At 36.3% G+C, this 13540-nt stretch overlaps 1 protein-coding gene, 1 non-coding gene and 1 pseudogene across 7 annotated transcripts; 1 reads left to right on the forward strand and 2 right to left on the reverse strand.

The window, feature by feature from the left end:
- The first annotated feature begins 7 nt into the window (after positions 1-7).
- On the forward strand, positions 8-4457 carry LOC147389774 (uncharacterized). Of its 6 annotated transcripts, none has more exons than XM_086419157.1 (3): positions 8-189; positions 1511-3236; positions 3347-4455. In XM_086419157.1, the coding sequence occupies exons 2-3, from the start codon at positions 1527-1529 to the stop codon at positions 3590-3592; spliced, it is 1956 nt and encodes a 651-aa protein (XP_086275283.1). In that variant the 5' UTR covers positions 8-189; positions 1511-1526; the 3' UTR covers positions 3593-4455. The 6 variants fall into 6 exon arrangements, with proteins under 6 accessions (XP_086275283.1, XP_086275281.1, XP_086275282.1 ...); XM_086419155.1 differs by lacking the exon at positions 8-189 and adding an exon at positions 206-365 and having other exon boundaries at positions 3347-4454; XM_086419156.1 differs by lacking the exon at positions 8-189 and adding an exon at positions 361-484.
- Positions 3425-7046, reverse strand: LOC147389775 (riboflavin biosynthesis protein PYRD, chloroplastic pseudogene; annotated as a pseudogene).
- Positions 7047-8959: 1913 nt separating this feature from the next.
- Positions 8960-9031, reverse strand: TRNAD-GUC (transfer RNA aspartic acid (anticodon GUC)). Its single transcript has one exon. It is a non-coding gene; the product is annotated as a tRNA-Asp (tRNA).
- Between the last annotated feature and the right edge of the window lie 4509 nt (positions 9032-13540).

Here is a 13540-nt window from a genome sequence, read left to right on the forward strand (position 1 = left end):
CAGTCTTCATGTGACCCCACAATTCTCTCTCTCTCTCTCTCACACACACACACACACACAGAATTCTGAACTCTCTAAACTCTGTTTTCTTGTTTTTTTACTTGAAGTGGCTGTTCTGGTTTTGCTTAGCTTTTTGTTTGCTGGGGAGTTTTGAGAAGCTTTTTGTGTTACGCTTAAAAGTGTTTCTTGGTGGGTTTTTGGTTCTTTTGCTTGTAGGCCTTAAAAGAAAAATATTGAGAGCTTTACTTAAGATATGATTGTTGGCTCCTTTTGGGGATTTCCTTAGAATTCACTTCTATAAGATCTGATGTGGCACATTTTTACTACATTTTTTGTTTTTCTGGACTGGAGTGCAAGTGAAAATGGTGATCTTTTTGGTTCTTGGCAAGTTTAATATTAAAATCAGATGACTTTTTGTAGGTTTTGGGTTTTGAGTTTTGGGGTTTCAACTTTCTGGGTTCAACCAAGATCCCTTTTTCTTTGGGTATTTAGTTTTTTACTTTTTAGTGGGGCTTGTAGGCTTGATGCAATTTTTGAATTTTCTTACTGTAATTTTAGGACAAATTGATGGGTGTTCACTTCAAGCTTAGAAGATTTTGGATTTTTGAACTCATTAAGCCTTAACAAGCAAATGTGTTCATTTTTCATGGTTCGCGAGCTTCGGGTTTGCAAGTTAGCAATGTGCTTCCAATATATGCCTTAGCTGAATCAGGTCTTTTGGTGTTCCAATTGTACATACCAATAGTGATTCAAACTTTCAGATCTTCCATTATTATTCCTTCTTCTGATTTGTTGTTTTGTTTTCTAATATTTTTCACATTGTAACTATATGCATCACATGTGTATCTGTGACCTTTGTATGTGCCCGAATCTCTGTGAAATTTGACATTTATATAAAGATAAAATGTGGACGCCTCTTGTTTGAAAATGAAATCTTATTAATCCTTAATTCTTCAGTGGATTGGATAAATTGTGTTATCAGTTAGAATCTTATTATTTCATTGATCATGATTCCTCGTGGTGCCTAATTAGGATCCTATATACAGGACTTGAATATCATAGAAAGGGAGATGATTGGGTTATATCTTTTATGTCGAGTGGAATAATATACATGTAAGCATTTTGTATCTAGCTATAAGTATGCATGAGTTTGGTCCAAAGTCACCATAAAATTACATGAAGTGTTGAGTGATCGTTCACTTTGCACCATGTAAGATATCTATATAGTGTAGGAGCTTTTTTCCTTGTGCATCTTCTTATGTATACACCTCTCTACATCTTAATACCCTCATGCCAAATTATCTGAACTTTTCTCTAATAGAACACATTAAATAGTTCTCAACTTGGCTATAGAACCAAATGTTCCCGAAAAATGAAATTTACAATCGAGTATAAAAAAAACCTAAGCACTTTACATTTCACTAATTTCTTGAGTATAATTTTCATTGAGTACAATTGCTAGATTGTTGCTTGTACAGAATCATGATTCATGTAGTTTCATTTCTTGCAGCATCATACATCTGCCCATGGGGTTAGACATCGAGTTGGAATTTGAAAAGTATTGCAAAGCAGTTAGGAGCCCAAAAATTAGTCGCCCTTGCTCAGAAGAGGCTAAGAAGAGGTATGAGAAAGGAAAACTCACAATCAGGAGCTACGTCCTGAAGAATCTTAATGATGAATTCACGGAACTTAGCTTTGGTAGATCACGGAGTTCTTCCTATGAAAGCATGGCATATGGACCTACTGGGGTATCGGGTGATGAAGCATTCAAGAGGGATTCTATGTATCAAAGCTCGAAAGAAATAAGGAAGATGAAGAAAATTGGAGCCATTGAAGGAAGGAGAAAGCTAGAATTGGCACGTAGCAGTGACTCCTTGTTGTCCTTCAGAATTCTTGATTCTTTGCCTCGGTTAGAAGAGGTCAGCCCATTTGTAGATCAGAAGAGACCATCACTGATGTCTTTAAATGGTCCCCCAAATGATGTTAAAGGCCTTCCCGAAAGAAACACTCTCCTCACTTTACACAAATCCTCATCAGAAAAAGTGGGGATGCCTTATTTGTCTCGTCGACAAGAAAGTGATCGCTCTAAAGCTGGCCTGACATCTCATTACAGCCCTTTCAGAAGGATTTTAAATCCAGTCATGAAATCCAAGTCTCAAAGAAATCCATCCGTGTCAGTGGCAGAACTAGGTGATGTCCCAACTGTTGGTTTGGAAAACAGCAGGAGAAACAGAACACTTCACAAATTGTTATCGACTGAGTTCTTAACAACAGAATCTAGAGCTGGGTTTGTCAAGAAAGACCACCACAATTCAGTTGTGCCTTCTTCACCTGCTCACCTACATGGCCTTCTTAAGTTGGAACTTAAACATGGGTTGCCATTTTTTGAGTTCTCATTGAAGGATTCAGAAGACGTTCATTCGGCCAAGTCATGGAGAACAGACAAGCCTTTCAATTGGATTTATACCTTTCATGCTATGAACAGTCAAAGGACCAGTAATAGTAAAGGATGGGTTATAAAAGAAAGGCAGAAAGAGACTTCTATGGTAGGCCAGATGCAAGTTTCTTGTTTTTTTGTTTCAGGAATGAGAAATGATGACTCATTTGTTAATTCTATGATGACAGAGTTTGTGTTGTACGATATAATGCACGCAAGAAGGAAATCGACCCAAGAAAGCATTTGCTGTTCCTCTGACTCTGTTAGACCAGCCAAGGGTACTTCTGGTGAAAGTTTGGTGGTTGAGTCAAATGACATAGTATCTGATATGGTGAGCCGCAAACTTCAGATGAGATGTGCTTCTGACAATGATGGTCTTGATGCTTCAACTCATTATCCTTGGGCACCCGCAGATTTGCGTCCAAACCTTGAACTTGCGGCCATCGTAATTCAAGTTCCCTTTGAAAAGAGAGAGAGCTTGCAATACAAAAGTGGGGATAATCTTGGTGGTAAAGAGAAACTGAGCTTGTTTGATTTCGCTTCTGTTGATGGCATCACCAGTGGTGCAAGCTGTGCAAAAGTCAAAGTGGTAACCCCATCTGGAACCCACGGGTTGCCGACTACGAAAGAAGTTGGTGGGCCTTCAGCTTTACTTGATCGATGGAGGTCAGGCGGACGCTGTGATTGTGGTGGCTGGGACATGGCCTGCCCCCTTATCGTTTGCGAGAGTCCGAGTGCACAAAATATGGCAGATCATTCACTCATGGCAAAAAAACAACCTCTAGAACTCTTCTTTCAGGTATGCTTCCTCTCTGATGCCTAAGCATTGATGTGATACATTTGTAATATTTGTCTCGTATATATGTATTAGTCTCCATAACTCTTTATTTGTTTCTGTTCTATACAAAGGGAGCAAAAGAGAAGATGCCAGCATTGAGTATAACATGTATTGATGAAGGACAGTATTCAGTTGATTTCCATGCCAAATTATCCAAGTTACAAGCTTTTGCAATTTCTATTGCTATGTTGCATAATACAGAAGGTTTCACAGCAATTGGGCTAAAGAAAAGTAAGAAGAGGTTGCAATGCAATTCATTAAAGGTGCTACTCGACAAGGAAATGAGTTTCTTGATCGAGGCTGTTGAAGAGAAATAAAGAACTTACAAAGAGAATGGAATAAATCCTGCCATGTTACATGGTCAACCCACTATTCTCCATTACATGGGCAGACTGAAAAAACATTACTAAATACGGTTAACCAACTCTACTGGACAAACCCAGATGGAAACAAGACATGAGGAAAGCAGGTAACTTCTTTGATGATGTTGTCATAGCAGGGGCAGAGATTGTACTATGATTCCACTTTAAGGAGTTTTGAGGCTTTTTATTGAAGCGGTTGCAGAGAAAGAGAAAAGGATCTGACAAAGAGAATGAAATAAATCCAGCCATCTTTCTCACTCAACCCACCCCCTATCATATTCATATAGGTTGAAACACCATTAGTCAAGAATCCCACCAGGGGGGAGTGTATCCGCCATTAGTGGGAGATTACAGATGTTCTTTGCTTAAATAAAATTTACATGATTCTCTAAAGCAGAAGGTCTACTAGCATTTGTCACAGTTAGCTGTTGATTTCAATCAACTATTTGTGGACTTCTTCACAACCTCCTTGCATGCATAAATATTTTATAGAAGGTTGTAATGTTGCTTTCAAACCAATGTCCCCATATTGAAATCGCCAGGAACCATACAAATACCCAAGAATGGTCTGCAAACACTGTTAACCTCTCTATTCAACATCTAAAAGAAACCTATCATAGCAGCTTCCCGATGTACTTGCATGCCTTAAAGAACCGTTGGACTATATGAGTTTATATATTTTCTGAGCTATATGGCAAATGGCAGAGTTACATCCCAAAAATGTAGCAAAAAGGGTTTTCTTTTTCCACCATAAGCATCTTTGTTGTGGGTGTTACCAAACGATTATAATTGCAGTAAGCAAGAGTTCCCTGATACACAGATCAATTTTAGATTCTCTATACATTTTACCTCATAACAAGTAAATGATCTATATTTTGAATCCAAATACTTCACTTTAGTTCGGGTTTTCAAATAATTCAATGGATTTCTTAATTAATTTCACGTAAGGATAATAAATTTGAAAAAAAATTAATTAATTATTGATGTCAAGGGTTCTACATTAATGCTACTATGAAATATTATCTTCTCTCACCTGCTGCCAAAGGATTCTAAGCAAGCATTAGAAGCTGAGCCGAGTCCAACTTCCATTTCAGTCCTCAAGTGTCCGAGCCAGCTGCATCAAAAATACCCATCCACTAAAACAGACTCGTTTGAGACCCTTGATTGTAACTTCTTTAATCTAAGCATCCTCATGTCCAAATTCAGCAATCGTAGGATTGAACTCTCTTCACGTCCAACCCAAAATGGCAATATCTCCATTATTACCTTTTGTAACAACCCATTCTGGAGACCCTCTTCAAAATCTCCGTAATTCCCCTGCAAATCCAGCAAAATGCTGCGCATTCCCTGGCTCCCACAATATTCCGAAATTGAGTTCAAGTTTAACTGATCCAATACCCCTATTTCGGATCCTGGTCTAGCCATCTCTGTGTCTACCACTGTGTGTTTTTCTGTGAAGATTGTCACCTGAGTGGCTTCCTTGGTGGTGAGAGGGAGTTGTACTGGATAATTTAGAACTCTTGCGACCATAGTCTGCAGAGGTTGTTTGGCTTGGGGCTCTTGGTGTTGGGCTTTGTGGAGCATAGTTATGTTTGATACGGTTGACGACCCAACCTGAATAATGTTTGCGTAGTGTTTTGATGGGAGATTTTTGAGGCTTAGTCCATGGAGTGGAGACTTGGGCCGATAGGCCCAAGCTAGAGCGCTCATAGACAAGCCTCCTGGGGGTCCAGGGGGTAATGCCCCTAGGAAAATTTTTTGAGCCCGTTTTGTACCCATTGTGAATCCTGTGCGCAATATATAGAAACTGTTTTTTGGTGATTAGGATTTTTTAAGGTTTTGATTGCCGTTTTTGAGACTTGAGCCACACTTTGTAATTCTTTTTTATAATAATGAAATCCCTGCAACTCCGTGAATGTAGGCAAATTGCCGAACCACGTAAATATTATTTTGTGCGTGTGATTGCTTTCTTTTTTGACGTGTGTTTTTCTCTATTTTTGTTTCTCACAGGTTAGGAATTTCGGGTTGAATTCCCTACACTTGGGACAATGGGAAGGACTTCCCAGCTAATGAGGCACTAGAAAGTATGACCCCATCGTATTCGTGCAGTAATTGCAAGTAATAGCCACCATGCTCTTTGGCTCCTTCCCCTAGCTGATTTAAAAACTGACCATTGACCGAGACTGAGTATCTACATATCAGAAAGAAAGAAAGGAGATCAAGAAGAATAATTTCAGGAATCAGGTTCAGACGGTTACTTATAGTATCTTTAGTGAAGTAAAGGTGGTTTTTCAAAGAGAAAGCTTAATTTTGAAATAAAGAAGAGACAAGTTTAGATCACATTTCATTCCTCAGGAAGTGAGGTCATGAGTTCGAATTGCCCTTAGGGGCCACCCTCAGGGATTTATTCCAGAAATTACCCGATGTGTGTAGGGGAAGGGGATTGCCTGCGCCCAAGGATTACTAGGGTGCTCTAAGAGGCCCGGCCACCTCAGTTAACAAAAAAAAAAAATTAGATCCTATATCAATCTACTGCAAGCACAGAAAGGCATGCTTAACTTCCATGATACCACAACCTAGAAATTTTATATTCTAAAACAAAAGGAAAAATATATTTAAAAAAAAAAAAAAAAAAACTTAGGTTAAACTTGAACTCCTTTACTGTACAGAAGTTCACCTTTTTAATGTCCAAGTCCGACTGCCAATTTTTTTATTAAATTGAAGTATGGAGTAGGTAACCGAGACCGGTAGCCTGGGTTCAGCCAAGTCCGGAGTTTATCCACAAGTGTTTTGATACTGTCATCAAACCATATTGCATAACCACGTATTAACTTCCATAGATGAAATTAACGTTACATAAGCACACCAGTATAAATGACTAATTGAGTTGCAAAGAGAAAATGCTTTTGTTAGTTGGGCACATTTTATCATGAAATGGGTTGGATTTGTATTCTTCAGGATACATCAAACTCATTCTATTTGTCCAATATGCTTTCCTTCAGTGAGAAGTGAATACCAATCAGGTGAGCAGACATCAAACTCATTCTATTAGTCCAATATGCTTTCTTTCAGTGAGAAGTGAATACCAATCAGGTGAGCCAACCTCAGTGTAACAAAGGGCTTCCCTGTAAGCATTCGATGGATATACGCCTCGTTAAGCTTCTCGCACAATTCTTCCTCCACACCTACTGTGACATCAATCCCTGACTCTAAGTCTTCCCACTCCCTTTGAAGCCACAATGGGATTCGGAGCCACCATCCCGACAACCACCCATTTCACATTTGCTTGAATCAATGCTTCAGTACAGGGTGGTGTCCTGCCATAATGGTTACAAGGCTCTAAGCTCACATAAGTTGTTGCATTCTCAGCCTCATTCCCAGCATCCCTCAGAGCAAAAACCTGCAAATTTCACCTCCTGACCCAAATTCTTCAGCAGCAATCACACACAAAAAAAAAAAAATCAAAGATGAAATTTTTGGTTTGATATAACAGAAATAAAACTATAATTATATACTATATATTGGAAATAAAACTAGGGGTCTGTTTCAAGTAAGAAATTCAGATGAAAAACAAAAATATGAAATTTCAAGGATTTCTATTTTTTGTTTCAAAGAGATGAATAAGGGTTTTTGAGTGATGGATGCAACTTTTTCTAGGTGGTGAGTGATGCCCAAATAGTAGTTCTTTTTCTTCTTTTTCTGTCATTCTTTCTTTTAATATTTATATCAAGCAAATCTCTAACGTAAGTACTATTTACTGATTCTCCCTAAGTTAATAATTCCAATCTTTCGTTTTCAACTTCGTGACAAATTTCTCCATCAAAATTGTTCTATAATAACACTTGATATTAACGATTCTTATCCATTTTCCTTGAGATTAAGTCCATTCCACTTAATTTATTTGTGAGAATAGTGATACTGGGTATGAATAATGCTAAAGTTACATCAAAATAGTCCCTCACATCACACACCTTGAGTTAAAGTGTACAGGAACCATAGATGCTTTCATTTGGATAATTCTTAGAATAATTTACCAAAACGGTAGAGTTTTTGAAATTATTTACCAAAACGGTAAAAACAGTAAAATGTATTTTTTTATACCAAAAATACCCTTTTTTTTTTTTTACATATGTATTTATAATTTTAATCTTAAAAAAATGAAAATCCAACTAAAAAGATTCACTCTCGTTTGGTAATCCAACAATCATATGTATTTACAATTTTTTTTTTTTTACCGAAATCAATTTATTTTTGTAATTTTAGTAAAAAAAAATAAAAAGGGTATTTTCGGTATAAAAAAAATACATTTTACTGTTTTTACCGTTTTGGTAAAAAAAAATAATTCCGAAAACGGTAAAACTACCGTTTTCAAAAATATTTTGAATAGTGTACCGTTTTGGTAAATAAACGAAAAGTTGTGCATGTTTTGGTAAATCTGCCTAATTCTTAAGTCATCTTCCTCAACAGTATCACAATTTTTAACTAGAATTTTTATTTTCTACAACAACTATTATTTAAGAGTGTTGATGATTTGACATCGTTTTTTACGCACACCCATGACACGAGCACATGTTTGCTCACAGCCCAACAATCGTTTAACATGTGACGCGAATAGCATCAACAATAGAGAGTTTCTCTCTTGCCTGCTGTCCACAGATTTATTGTTTTAGATTTTAAATCTTAGAAAAGATCATTGGGCCCACATTGATTACCACATTGGCAATCCAACACACAACCTTTACATTTCATGAAATTATTCATATTCAAAATATATATATATATATATATATATATATAATATATTATTTTCAAACTTGATTCAAGGTGTTGAAAATGAACGATGACAAATCATTTTTTCTCTCTACAAATTCATTATTTATATAACACACCAGTAACTTAAGAGAAATTTACTAACTCATAGACAAAAGACCCCAAATTTATTTTGAAGGTACACATATATTGCAAAGTATTTAACAAATCATGTTTTCATATAGTAATTATTTATTTTTAAAAAAAGTAATATAAAAAAAAAACACACACACACACACACATAACAAGGGCAAAATCAGTATTTCACCGAATTAATATCAAAAGCATATATAATATTTACTAATAAACTTTAAATTGTTTATTAAAATAAATTTTTCGGCTCAGAAACTAAAGAAGAATCGAGGTGATGGATAAAGGTGGCGCCTCCTTATTCTCAAAGGCCTAGATGTGATTGGTAATTTCATCAAATTGGTTTTTTAGAAGTAAAATATTGGTGTGAAAGATGAAAGTTCCTATATTTTTCCAAAAAGAAACAGAATCATAAAACAAATACGCCGCTGCCGGGGATCGAACCCGGGTCACCCGCGTGACAGGCGGGAATACTTACCACTATACTACAACGACCTTGTTGTTGACAAATTACAGAAAAACGTACTTAATCTTTAAAATATTAGTTCCCGTTTTACCTTACTCACAACCATCAAAAAATATACCCAACCAATCACAATTATGATTTGAATCATTGGTCAATTTCTTCCAGGACTGCATCAAATGGTGGGTCAATAGATTACCTTCCATGATGTTGGTTGAGCCAAACATACTGCAATGCTATTGGTGGCATGAACGACAATGTCATACTGGATCATGTCTTTAAACAATTGAAGATGAACACATTGTGAAGGAAACTTGCCTTCAGAAAAATGAAAATTTAACATGCAAAGGAAATTTGAAATAAATTGCAAATCCATACCCCTAAGAGACTAGCATTTAAGATACTTTACATTTTCCTCCTCACCCTATTTTGTCATGTCAGTTCCCCCAAAAACAAAAGTGAGGTTAATCAAGTGTTAACTATATAATGAGATTTTGTACAAATCCAAATCCTGCTCTCAAATGCGCCACGATAAAAGAAGGATAAAGCACTTGAACCAACTGTTGTATAACAAAATACCACATTTCTCCAATCATACAAACCCCACATTCAAGCATCACCAACCCATCACCCATGGACGCAAGTGAGAAAATAAAAAATTTCTCCTTAACTCCCCTTTCTCTTCCACCAGTTCAAGGAACAACATTGTTTCCGAATCGCCCACATGTCCACATCAGTCACAGTTGTACAAAAATATTCAGCCAAACACTCCCAATGTGCTTGTGACATTGAATAATCAAATCCAAAAGCCTTTCTCAACAACACATGTTATTCACACAACCCACTTCTTTTCATCCAATAATGGCACTACAATGTTCTCCCTCATTGCATCAGTGTAATCCTCTCTCACACGTGCCACCCCAGCCTTGACAAACAGCTCCACTACTGCAGGCAACTTCCTGTAGTACCTCTTCAACCTGTCCAAAAGCGGAACCTTGTCATTTGGCTCTTGAATGTGCCACACATACACGGGAGAAACAAAATCATCAATCTTAGTTGCCCCCACAATTATTTTTTTTCACCCTTAGTTGTCCCCATAAAAAAAAATTTCTACTCTTGGTTGCCCCCACATGGGCAAAATTCTGGCTCCACCCCTGACTAGGATCAAACTATGACGGAAAACTACTATATTATCTCTATTTCCACAAAGCAACTAAAAGGGGAGAAGAAATTGTCTAGGAAACAAACCTTGAAGACCATCACAAGAAAACTTCATGGACTTGTGATTCCCTGCCTTTCATTCTTTTCCCAAAATCCAAATGCGTTAAGATTCCACAAGAGGGAGAATATGCTCCATGATTCCTCTTTCCCAGCAATGCTCTTTGGTGAATAGGCTCGCAGAAACATTGCATGTCCTGATCTTATTGGGTCGGGGTCCCACATGGACTTCACCGCATAATCTACATACACGAGTTGGTCTTAACACGGACATATGAAACACAAAAAACTACTAAAAGACTGAACCAGATCAACATCATCAAACTCTATTTCACCTACAAGAATGGACAGGGATGTTTTCCATAACCTTTGAGACACAAGTGAATAGCTCTGTTCTTGCAACGAAAACTTTGTGAGCAATTGGGACTAAATGTTTTTACCAACAATGTATTTTCAGGGGGTTGTAGATTCATCTCACGTAATTCCCCACCCCCACCTCAAATTCACTGAAACTTGGCATTGGTTATGCTAGTGTCTATATTGAGAATTAGCTATTGTCAACAAAGTTTCTTACACATATGAGATTTCCTCAAAGTACTACATTTAGAGGACCTTGCATTTCTAGTATTTATATTCTGCACATTTAAATGGGAGCTCTATGTGTTGTCTGGAGAATGGGTGATTAACTATCATTTATTAAATTATTTGTCCTTTTAATGCTTAAAACCACTGGTAGATTCATTCAATTGGGTTTTGGGTTTTGGGTATTGGGTATGTACTCCCATTTCTTAGATGGCTCCACTTCCTTAAAAGTATATAGAACTCATGAAATCAAAGACAATGTACTTTTTTGAAAAGTTCTATAAATTTAATGTTACTTATAATAAGTTTCACTAAGAAATTGTTCATTTATTACCGCTTGAAAAGTTGGTTTCTGAATATATATATATAGGGTCCCGTTCAGCAACAAACATTTTGGCAAAACATTTTTCAAAACATGTGTTAGAGGTTTTGGAATGGGCTGATTTTTGGTGAGGATGATCTCTACCGTAAGGAGATCATCCTCACCAAAAATCAGCCCATTCCAAAACCTCTAACCCATATTTTGAAAAATGTTTTGCCAAAATGTTTGTTGCTGAACATTTCTCATATATATATATATATATGACCCAACCTTTGAACTTGGATGTTCTCATTGGTAGGTGTGACGAAAGGCAAATAGATCATGCCACCATGTCTCATTAATGTGGTGCTACCATGGTTTCAAAACTCGTCCGAGACTGAGGCGTATCTCCCAAGTCATCGCGGTATCAGGCATGGACGAGATGGTCGGACAAGTAAAATTTTCACATTCATTTTTCTCATTTATGAACAAGACATCTCAAACGTATCGAAAACTCTTCCGAGACGACTCGGTATCTGGCATGGATGAAATGAGACATGAAACCGAGTTTTAAAACCATGGGTGCTACCATTTCTCATTAGTATGGCACACATCATACTCCTATAGATATTAATCATAGTGTAAAATGAATTGAAAAATATTAAGTCATAAAAAGTAAAAAAAAAGATTAACTTAAGATTGTTATCAAACTGCAAGCTTCAAGAAATCGGAGAACATACATGATTAACCATTTTGCCAAGATTAACTCGAGTTAAAGAGTTTCTTTTTTGTGTTCTTCTGTTTCTAAAAAAAGTTACCAATATTCAGACTTCACGACTCACTCTTCATCTTTTACAAAGAAATTGAATTAGAAGGACTTGTATCATTCGAAAAAAATCGAGTACAAATCACGAATAAAACAAAAGGCAAAAAATAAAAATACAGATTAGTGGACTGAAAAAGCTCATGAAGCTTATTAGATAGAAACAGCCAGGACTTGTTGAGCTCTTCTTGTTCTTCTAAGGACAGTAAAACATAAGCGAAATTGGTCACGATCCCAACACATTCCGATTTCATCCCCCTCTTTCAAGTCCCCTCCTCTTCACAAATTTACCTTTCCAGTTGTCAATGAAAACGTAGCTCATGGTACTATGCACCATCTTGAATGTCAATTCATGTTCCGACAATGTGTCAAGATCCTAAATCACAACTCTAGTTCCCTTTCCACTCTCAACATTCCTGACTTGTTCAGCACCAAAGAAAGGTCTAATGTGTCTTATAAACAATTTCTTCCCTGCGAGAAGTCGACAAAGATGATCGACATCGCTACCTGTGAGTGTCTTCTTTATAGTAAACCGATCACCTTCTGCTTCTTCGTGATTTTGGTTAATTATACCAACATTAACCATGATGTTATTTTTGTTCTCCCGTAATCTTCTTATTTGATTTGGCCAAATATTAGAGACAACTAGGATTCTCTGCGCTACGCTTCTTCTCAATGACTTTTGAATAGGTTGGTTGCTTCATGTAGTTGTTGATCATGGTTCCGAACAATCTAAATCCCATTGAAACATTGGAATATTCTGCTTCATTTTTTCTTAGGATTGTTGATGATGATGATGATGGCTTATCTGCTACAACACTTGTGATCATCTGATTATTTGTTTTGATCGTTAAACCAAATAACTTAATTACTTCTGAAGAACCCAAAATTTCTTCTTCGTTTTCGAGCACTGCTGATACTTTTAGTGGGTTTGCAACTGATGTTAATGGAGAAGAAAATTGCATAAGTTAATTAAAATTTAAAATTAAGACAACTAATTCTTCTGTTTAACATTCTGATTTCGGCCAAGACTGAAACAAAAAATTGAGCTTTTCAGTTGAACCAATTCCGATTTTTTCATGCTTAAACGTTTAGATGTATCGAACTAGATTATTTTGAAAATTCAGTATAATCTCAAGCTGGTGAAGACCCAGGACTCAATGCTAATTATTGTTGCAATCTACATTCTAATTCAAGATTCAACCAGAAAAATAATACAGCCAAATTAAAGCATCCGAGGGATACATTATTAAGGCAGATTTACCAAAACATGCACAACTTTTCGTTTATTTACCAAAACGGTACACTATTCAAAATATTTCCGAAAACGGTAATTTTACCGTTTTCGGAATTAATTTTTTTTACCAAAACAGTAAAATGTATTTTTTGTTTACCGAAAATACCCTTTTTTATTTTTTGACTTAAATTACAAAAATAAAATTGATTTTGGTAAAAAAATTTGTAAATACATATGATTGTTGGATTATCAAAAGAGAGTGAATCTTTTAAGTTGGATTTTCATTTTTTTAAGGTTAAAATTATAAATACATATGTAAAACAAAAAAAGGGTATTTTCGGTATAAAAAAAATACATTTTACTGTTTTTACTGTTTTGGT

This window comes from Akebia trifoliata, chromosome 12 (genome assembly GCF_017979445.1).
Source record: "Akebia trifoliata isolate Shusen 1 chromosome 12, ASM1797944v1, whole genome shotgun sequence".
In the NCBI taxonomy this organism is placed as follows: Eukaryota; Viridiplantae; Streptophyta; class Magnoliopsida; order Ranunculales; family Lardizabalaceae; genus Akebia; species Akebia trifoliata.